At 47.0% G+C, this 9,454-nt stretch overlaps 2 protein-coding genes across 2 annotated transcripts; one reads left to right on the forward strand and one right to left on the reverse strand.

The window, feature by feature from the left end:
- Positions 1–239: 239 nt before the first annotated feature.
- TGME49_224680 (hypothetical protein) lies at positions 240–5,446 on the reverse strand. The gene is made up of 4 exons (XM_018780059.1): positions 4,568–5,446; positions 3,867–4,031; positions 3,405–3,480; positions 240–3,041 (listed from the first exon to the last, which is right to left on the reverse strand). The coding sequence occupies exons 1-4, from the start codon at positions 5,393–5,395 to the stop codon at positions 2,227–2,229; spliced, it is 1,884 nt and encodes a 627-aa protein (XP_018635953.1). The 5' UTR covers positions 5,396–5,446; the 3' UTR covers positions 240–2,226.
- Positions 5,447–5,470: 24 nt separating this feature from the next.
- On the forward strand, positions 5,471–7,904 carry TGME49_224675 (hypothetical protein). Its single transcript, XM_018780058.1, has 2 exons — positions 5,471–6,043; positions 7,341–7,904. Exons 1-2 carry the CDS (start codon positions 5,969–5,971, stop codon positions 7,707–7,709), a joined length of 444 nt encoding a protein of 147 aa, XP_018635952.1. The 5' UTR covers positions 5,471–5,968; the 3' UTR covers positions 7,710–7,904.
- The last annotated feature ends 1,550 nt before the right edge of the window (positions 7,905–9,454 follow it).

Consider the following 9,454-nt stretch of genomic DNA (forward strand, 5'->3'; position numbering starts at 1 on the left):
TTAGCCGGAAGCTTGCCAATGACAGCCGAAAACCTCGACACCGAACAAGAACGGGCAACTGCGAACGGGTTTCTCCGCAGACTGAAGTGGAGCTCTCTAAGAGCTCCCATTCGATGTTTTTTTTCGGCTCTGTGGAGGCTGGCACAGGATATCGTTGTCCTCCTCCGACATTGTACCACAAGAATCTTTACGAACAGCACACGGTCTTTTTTAGATTAAAGATAAAGGCGTTTTCAATAGTATATTCACAACGCATGTGCTTTTTTCAGCCGGCAACTCGTGTCCAGAAACCCTTCCGGAAAACAGGCCATCGAAGGATGAGAAGGAGTGTTTAGGAGGACGAAGGACTCCTGGAAAACAAAAACTGAACAGTGGTATTGTTCAGATTTACATTCAGGAGCAAGCGCTCTATTCGTAAGCCACCCCTGGAGTTTGATAGTCGACGACAAGACACATTTGGGACAACACTTGCATTCGGTGCCTAAAGACCAACCCCCGGTGCAAGAAGCAGTGGACGGAACATAGTAACTTTGCTTCTACTCCTCTGAGTTTCTTGGCAAAACACAGTCAAAGAAAAATAATTCGCTTTTCAGAAGGTCTTAAAGGAGTCCCGCCCCTAGAGTTGCCACCAAAATATGGAGTTACAAATTGATGGACGGAATTTTCTGAGACCGAGACTCTCTGTGTCTAGGAACTTTCCCATTTTCGTGTGCGGTGAAGATCAATCCTTTATGAATACTAAAGTCGAGATTTTTAGCACAATACGTGTCGCTGGTAACCATTTAACTGGCCTGTCGTCACAAACGGAAGGCACTGTTCACAAGTTCTTGAGCTTCGGAATTTCCAGTCACTTAACGAGACGCACGATGGCTGTCTTGGTTCCAACGTGAAGAACGCCCCTTCAACTGATGACAGCATTTGCTAACGAGTCTGCCCCACCCGTTCAGGAGGGCAGCAGACCATGTAACGGCGATAAGTGAATACTAATTGAAAAAATCTTCTCCGTAGTGTATGAAACAGTCAACGAGGCAAGCCCTCAAGGAGCGTCGAATGAAATACTGGCAACCTTGGCACTCTGTATACGTAAATCAACATCGCTTAGGAAAGCAAGCCGAGAAATGTGGCGGGTGACGCACCACGCCGTATTGCGTGACAGCATTGTTGAAGACGGGTAGCATCCCGGTATCTGTTAGAAGGAGAAAAACCTGTGAATGTGTTTTGCAAGTGTGTCCGAGAAGAAATGTGAGAAAATGGATCTATCGGCTGGGAGCTCGCAGAAAGAACAGAAGAAGTCTGTGACGTACATCACCGGGTCAAATGTGTAAACAAAAAGTATGGATATATATATATATATATATATATATGTTACGAAGTACTTCTGTTTGTTCAAAGCACGATACGGTCGCTACCTCAGCTGCGATCGTATCAGGCATCCCGCAAAACTTTCTTAAAACGCGCCCTGGTGATTTAAGGCAGTGAGGAGAAAAGGTGGGCGCAGAGTTACAACGCGACATACGATACAAGCACAACGAAGTCACCGTATTTCTCAATCTTACTTATCTCATTTTTTTGGCTACTCAACTGTTTCTGTCACTTGTCACTGCATACATTCTGCGGCAAAAATGCGTTTCGACTCCATACATTTAGCCAAGCTGAAAGGCTGGTTGCTGCGCAATGCCCAGATCCACGAGTCTGCGTTGGTAAGCGCCCTAAATCCTAAATCCAGTAGCTTTACTTTTCTTCAGTTTGTCAATACTTTTTGGCTTTTCCTCAGATGATGGCGTCAAACCGAGTATGTCGACGAGCTCAGCATATACATATTGGACGCAGACACCTTCCGGCAGCAATAGGAAGCCCTGCAAAGACAAGACAAGCAACCCGACAGTGAAATACAGGCACCGAACAGAAGACGGACTCCTGATGGTACTTCAACTCATCTTTTGACACAAACCCACAAAAACTCTCAGAGATCTCTCATAGCATCACGTCCAATTCATATATGATAACCTTCTATTGTTCTTCTGTGCATGCCTCTTCCGTGGCTGACCCTCTTCAATGAACCTTTCCAGTGGTCTGCCACTCTCCTCCTTCCCGTGGGCCTCTACTGTTTTGAGCTGCTCCTCTAAGCCTGCTTATTGCTGCCATCGCGAAGTGAGAAATAGTCGATGATCCACGCAGCGCATCGTTGCTTCCAGGACAGTTATGAACATCTGGACCCGTGCAACATCAAAAACCTTTTCCCGCTACGCCTACCGCATGACATGTGACAACCGGCTGACTGGTGGCTTGACATGCTTGCGCTGGAGTGACATTGTATCCTTCTGGACAGACAACAATTTGATCGACTATTTGCTCGCGATAGCAGAGGCCCGTTGGCGGTGGCTCTGGCGGATCTGAGAGCTTCTTTGCTTTGATATCTTTCATCCTCTTCCCTTCTTTCTGTCCGGGGGAAGGTGGCACTGGCGGGACAGGAGACGCCACAGAGTGGTGAAGCGCTGCATCGACATCGATTTTCCTTGAGGAATTCATCTTCTCAACTTCATCTTTCATCCGTTGCTTGGGATCCGAAACTTTTCGCCGTTCGTTGATCTCCATAACAAGCAAAGCAAAGGGCAATTTGCCAAGCTGACGAAACGCACTTCTATCACTTCCCGCGTCTTCGGCCTTGTTTACGAAGAGGGCATCCGCCCAAGGCCCGACGGAAACGCCTGTCCTATCGATCCTTCCTGGTGTCACTACATTTTCAAGTTGCCGGGGCCGGGGATGCCTAGCACGGTCCACTTCCTTCTCCCTTTCGTCCTTTGCTGTCTCTTCTCCCGGTTTCTTCACATTTGGGTCCGTAGAGTTCGTGCCCTGCGCATGTCGAGGAGCGCTTGACGCGTCCAACACGGCGGCTGAAGAGCTTCTCTCTGTCGAGGCGGAAGCCGAGCGGGAAGTAGGTTTCTTCTCCGTTTGCTCTTGCTTTGAAGAACCATCTTTGACCTTTTCTGACTCTGAATGAGACCCTGGCATCTTTTTAGGTTCCCCGGGCTTCGGGAGTGCTGCTTGTATTGGATAGGCACAAAAACACGAGTTAAGAAAACAACAAACGACATCCATGGAGTAATCGATAACCAACAAGACTGGAAGAGAGTGAAACAAGCATATCAGACAATGCTTTTCTGTAATGCAAATGCGCAGAAATGTGAACCTCACAATAAGCAAAACAGAGAGAAAACTAGACAACGACGGCACGCATGTATGTACGGTCGAGGATATTACTGCGGCTTATCTTGTTGCATATTAGGGACAGGCGCAACTCTTGAGATGGACACAGGGGAAGAGAGACGTTTCTGCAGCTCTCCAGCTCTGTTCTCATGTAACCAAACTTGAAAAGAACTGAACCACCAAACTTTGAATCTTACACTTCTTTATCTTTGGCTCAGGTGCCTGTTCAACGACCACGTCGAGTGGGCAAAACCATTTGGCGTGTCTTTTGGTCTGCACATGAGGGGGATACAGCGCAAGGGTAACTTTTGTAGCAGCATCGCTTCACAAATTACTGGTTTGTGATGTTTCACTCCGGCACTCAACTTTTTGTCGTCTGTGTCTTCGATCGGACATACTGAACTGCGCAGGTAGGAGTCGGGGATGCTAAATGTTTGTTGAAGTGCTTATGGGTTCTTTCTTTGGCTATCGGATGACAGGGATATAGAAGATCAATATGGAGTTCGTGTATCAAAGTCGAATTTTCAGGATCTTCGACGAAAAATGTGCCCCCTCCACGAATGCTGCTGGGCTATTTGTCTGCTACTTGTCTCTCATCCGCCCAACCGATGGACGCCGTTGTCACCTACTTTCTTGACTTCAAACCATATTTTACGTACCTCGACGAGGCATCTCGAGTCTACGACTTTCCCCGCACAAAGCGCCTCAGAAGGGAGGACCCGTACTCCCATGCAGACCAGCACTGGTGATTTGATAGAATCGTCCTTGAATATTTCCAGAGTAAAGTCAAATGGACACCCCCGGTTTGGCTCCACCGTTAGTGTCTGAACAGTAGAACAGAATGTACTGGGCAGCAGCTGTGCATAATTTGTCGTGACAGATACCGATGTTGCACGTGCTTATACCACAAGAACATGATCATTTGGACAGACCATAGCCTGGTCGACGTTCTAGTGAAACGTTCCGGTGGCTATTATATATATATATATATATATATATATGTCCAAGCCTGCGTTCTATCAAAACGTCGGAAACAGCGGTGGCATACGCATTCACACGTCGCCACAGCAACGAAGTGCATGCCTTATATTTTTTGTCAACAAAGAAAAACTGAATGACAAGTGAAATAACTTGTAATTTAATTAGCAAACTTGACGCCTCCACTAAGGCAAATTGGCTCATATTCCACGCAGGCGTGTAAGCACAGCAGGGATATTCGTGCGTCGCACTTAACCAGATTAAACGGCTTTTGTGTCATGAAAAAAGACACGCATCATCTTTTTTTCCGTATCTCTCAATTCTTCAAAAGACAGCTTGGCAGCGTTTCGCTATTTTGCTTTCCATGACAGGACAACCGTACCTCGTAGCAATGATCCTCCAGGTTAGACTGTGTTTCTATTCCTCCAAGCAGCCGCCGAGGTTCTGTGTTTCCGTGTTTTCTTGAATCCTTCCCAAGGAAAACGCGATTTTCACTCTCCAAAAGTTCCTTAGGAATAACTCGCCCCTCTATTTGGACGGCTTTCTTCCTCTCAGTTCGACCTCCTGATATTTTCTCTTCCTTGTGGGAAGCGCCTTTTCTTGCCATTGCCAGATATCTCGGGAAAGCTTCATTCTTGTGTAAAAGGTCTGCCGAGCTAGAGAACGGAGACAGAACAGAAGAGGGTCCAGAAGTGGCGGCAGACGCAGGAACGTGATTCTGCACGTTTCTCGCCCATTCTGAGTCTTCTGTGAGGTAAGGCGCGTCAGGTAAGAGCAGAGCCGAGGATGAATCATGCAGAGAAATTGTAGGGATGTATGTTTCTTGTGACGATGATAGAAGAGGCATTACATTGTTTCCGTGCTGGTCATGGCTTTCACGAATCATTCCGGAGTATGCCGGAAGGGGTATAATTGTAGAAAACTCGTCCTCTTGTGGATACAGGTGCATGCGGCTTGCTTTTTGCGTGAACAGCCTGTGTGGACGATAAGAATGTTGTAACCCTTCTGGAAGGATACCATATTGGCCGAAAGCTTCGCCGTTCGATGTTAACTCTTCGGAATGGAAGACGTCTCCGGGTTGTTCATTGGTTTTTCCATAGTCACCTCCGTAACTGTGTCCATACGGCTCTTGATTGGAGTTCTCAATGCGCGAGATCAGTGGTCGATTCTCAGGCGCGACGTATGCATCAGACTCTCGGCTGGAAGTCATGTTGTGTCCACCGAGGGTCGATGTTACTACGGAGACATATGACTGTTCTGGATTTCCTCCACTTACGTCATATTCATACGGGAAAACAGGAGAGTGAACACCACGGTGACTAACCTCATTAGCGGTTTTTGAATGTGGCGATTTATTTACTCCTAAGAAGGCGCCTGATTCATGGGTGTTGAACGCATTCGAGATACCTTTGTGTGGAGAGTAAATGCGTTGCTCGCGTTTGATACTAAAACTGGCTGCCTCTCGTTCTAAAGAATGAGAAAACGGGAAAGAAGGCGGCGCATCTGTATCACCACAAGAAATCGGTCTGTGTAGTACACATAGGTCTTCGATGACCTTGTAGCCCGGCGGGCATTTAAGAATTGGAGGAAGAAGTTGTTTCAGTATGCACCTGTTGTTTTCGTCCAAGTCTCCCTTCCTGCAAACGTAGCCGATTTCTTTGTACGTGCGCTGAAGGGAAAACAATAACGACACACAGATGGAGCATGGAGACGCTACGGAGCGCATGCTTCCTGTTCGTGGGGAATCTATACACATCCAGGTGTAGACAGAGACGCGGTTATCATGCCGACCCCAAAGCGACACATTTGTCAACGTGTAACCAGCATTAGTTGGAGTTATGCGACTACACCGTTATGTGTAAGCATTCGGCGGGTTTGAACTTAGCAAGCTTTTGCATTCCTCAAAAAGAGCTCATCCATCGCCTTCTTCGCGTGTCCACTAGCCCGGCAACAAATTGTGTGCATTGAAACGGGCAGTAATCGTTCTTAGAAAATGAAGGAGCTTACCCAGCTGACAGGTGGCTAACACCAGGATTTCTGCGCTGTTACTCGGGTGTGGCTACAATGTGTTCGCTACTGCAGCGCAGGAAATATAGGAACTGAAAACTCAGGAACAGCAAACCCGGTATACCCTCGTTGGTTCACCGTTTCGTGCTGCTGGACCTCCTAACCAGTTGAACGTATTGTTAGAGCGCAGAACAAAAGTTAGAACGCTCCTCCTTCACGTGAACTGACTTACGCGGACACAGAGTCCATCGATCATCTCTTCTTGAGGATGACACCCGAGAAGCTTCTGCGCATAGTTCACCTTGGCACATTTCGGTGTGCTATCGCTGACAAACTTTTGGTGGTAGCCTGGAGGGCACGTTCTAGAGATAGGCTGAACGAAGTGCACGCATATGTTTTCGTTGATGACGCCTAGAAGGCATTTCTTGAGTGGTTTGTGAGAAACGACCTGCACACATCTGAACTGCAGTTGACAACATAAACACACGAAATCAGCTTTCAGAAAATACCGAGAAGTGACTCACCAAACAACTGATCCTACATCTTTGACCAACAAGATTAGAAATGCTATTTGTAACTCTAGTTCCTTGCATGCCCACAGGAAACAGCAACCGTCCTGAATAAGGTCGTTTATATTTCGACAAACACAAACCCGCCTGCAGCTCTAGAAGAGATGAGTACAGGCACAAGTACAGACTTGCGTACGGTTTCACGGAGGCACCTACCCAAATATATGCATATACGAATGTAAACATTGTGTGTACGTACATATTTGCACATGCGACACTGCATAAATACTTCTACAAAGCATATACAAATACACATCCGCATGTGTCATACGCATGTGGTACTGCAGTCTAGACGGACCGTTTCTTTGTCGAAGGCGAAACCATCAGGGCAGGCTGGAAGAGAAAGCTCAGGGGCTGCGACAGAGAAATCGATGCTTGTGTCTCCTTTGTTCTTGTCCAACCCATCGACGGACGAAGACCAGGAATTCCAAACGAAGAGAAAAAATAAATGACCCGCTATCGCAACTCGACGACATTGCTTACGCAAAAATTTCTGAAGCATGCTTGGCACACGTCTCGAAGCACCATGACCTATATCACTAATTTCCGTTGTGTTTTTTGCTTTCTTCTCGTCTGCAGAGCTCAGAGTGGACACTGCAGAACTACCACTTTTGTCGGTCTCAGCGAACTTTGCCTCTCGGCGAGGCTCTCGGGAGAGAAAGGAATTGCAGGGCGCCATCTTCTCGGAAGCATTGCCTTCTCTCCTGCGGCCAGCTGGAAGATACAGCAGAGCCGAAGCTTCCCTCATCAACGAAGACCATGCGGTCTCGCTTTCCGGAAACAGACGAACGAACAATCAGTACAGAAATAACTGGGAGGGGCATAAAGTGCGGTCCCACCCTAGTCGTGGGCAGCAAAATCGGTACTACACAAACGAGGCTTAACCACGCAAAATCCGATGGAAAACAACTGGTAAGTATGAACAATGACAGGAAGCGTAAGAATTAGTGTGGTTGTTTCATCGGCGGCTGAACTTCTATGTCGCCGTACAGAAAAGACAATTTGTCAGGAGGGCCAGTGAAGCAGCAAGACCCTTCTACTGGCACTGAACGAGGTGATACCACCTCAAATTTAACACAACATTTCCATTGTTTATTCCTGTCCCTCCGGGTTATCCTAATCCATGGCTTACTGCGATACTCACTACCTGAACGTCTACTTGTGCAACCCACAGGAGAGAACCTCGTGTCTGACCAAACAACCCAGTGAGGTAAAACGATACATGAATGCTAACATAAGAGCACGCGAGGCCAGCCAAATGACTTTGGGGCCGTAGACGACTACAGATGCTGTTAGCACAAAACTGCTTTAAAATCACGGTGTCTGTCGTTATCCCTGAAGCAGGAAATACAAATTCATATTATAAAATTCAATCCGGTTCATCTGTTCCTTTTTCGGCAAAAGTGTATTCAAGGGAAATGAGCAAAGAAAAAAAAGATGGTATCGAAATGTTGCTCTACAACAGAACCTGATAAGTTGAATAGAGAAAGACAGGAATGCACACATCTTCGACCTCTATGAATGATGTTGCATTCGCCTTCCTCCCTGAGTTAAGCCTAGGTATTCTCTGGTTGGGTTGCCTGCGCGTTGACAATTGTTTTGAAAAAGGAGAGATACAGCATCAGAGAACGGTTCGATCGACTTTGGATCCACAAAGGAAGCGGATACACGGGAATTCTTCAACACCAAGAGGAAGCCTTCTCGTACATCGCGGCTGGGCGCGAAAGTCTCTCACTCAGCTCCGAGGTAGTCATGGACACAAACAAATGGAGACAAATAAAGTACTTAAAAAGGCACACGATGCAGAGTAACTGTACGATATCTCAGAGCGTCCGATGTAAACGGCCGATTTGTTCTGTAAATATACAAATCATCATCTTCCAACAGAAGCAGAAACTGACAGAACGTTAAAGACTACACGGTCACATCCGAATAACACGGACTTTTTCTGGTTCGGTAAAGAGATGAAGAAAACCTAAGTACATGTAGGCGTTTTGCATGATGATGACGCTGGCAGTATTGGTGTTTTCTTTTCTCTTGTCCCTCTCCTGATGTGAGGTGGGAGGCAACAGTCGTCCGGGGGTTGCCTCCACTTCACATTGCGACCAAAAGTGCGATCCAGTCACAGGGGAAAACAAATATCAAGAGTGCAAACGGAGACTGACAGAAACACGACAAATCCTGCGCTTGCAGAATACACGTCTGCGTTTTTTGAGCGCCATCCGGTGGCCACACACAACAGCTACCGCAGCATGGGAACGACGGCGCTTTTTATCCCACGTCAGCGGTGACGGGGAGAGGGACCTTTCATGCAACACTTTTCTCTTTTATGCGGTGAAGCTGAGCCAGCGAGAAACAAAACATCAGCTACGAGCCGCAAGACTTCCAGGCATAAGAATGACATCTGCTTCTCCTGCAGTATATTCCCGAGCACACGCGTACGACTAGTATTCAGACTGTGTTGAGCTTTTCTCAACAAAAATAGAATTTTATCATTCATCTTCTTTATCGGGCCAATGATCGGAGTCTTCTCTTTTAGCGGAGGAACTACGTACTCCATCTTTCACGCCCATCAACAGACAGAACATGCGTGTGACTGCGAGTGCTTGCGTCAGAAGTCCACTGCAGCAGGAAAGAGAACATCGTTTCACTTCGTTGAACAACCCCACAGTTTCGATGGCTACCTCCTAGGG

The sequence above is a fragment of the Toxoplasma gondii genome, chromosome X (assembly GCF_000006565.2).
Source record: "Toxoplasma gondii ME49 chromosome X, whole genome shotgun sequence".
Classification (NCBI taxonomy): Eukaryota; Apicomplexa; class Conoidasida; order Eucoccidiorida; family Sarcocystidae; genus Toxoplasma; species Toxoplasma gondii.

Bases quoted from the DNA above. Each gene is read 5' to 3' on its own strand.
- TGME49_224675 (XM_018780058.1), top strand. From the start codon at position 5,969: ATGCCGACCCCAAAGCGACACATTTGTCAACGTGTAACCAGCATTAGT. The intron at 6,044-7,340 runs GTAAGCATTCGG...TCTCGTCTGCAG, and splicing joins ATGCGACTACACCGTTATGT to AGCTCAGAGTGGACACTGCA.
- TGME49_224680 (XM_018780059.1), bottom strand. From the start codon at position 5,395: ATGACTTCCAGCCGAGAGTCTGATGCATACGTCGCGCCTGAGAATCGA. The intron at 4,032-4,567 runs GTACGGTTGTCC...TCTACTGTTCAG, and splicing joins TGGAGGATCATTGCTACGAG to ACACTAACGGTGGAGCCAAA. The intron at 3,042-3,404 runs GTAAGATTCAAA...CAATACAAGCAG, and splicing joins TGAGCCAAAGATAAAGAAGT to CACTCCCGAAGCCCGGGGAA.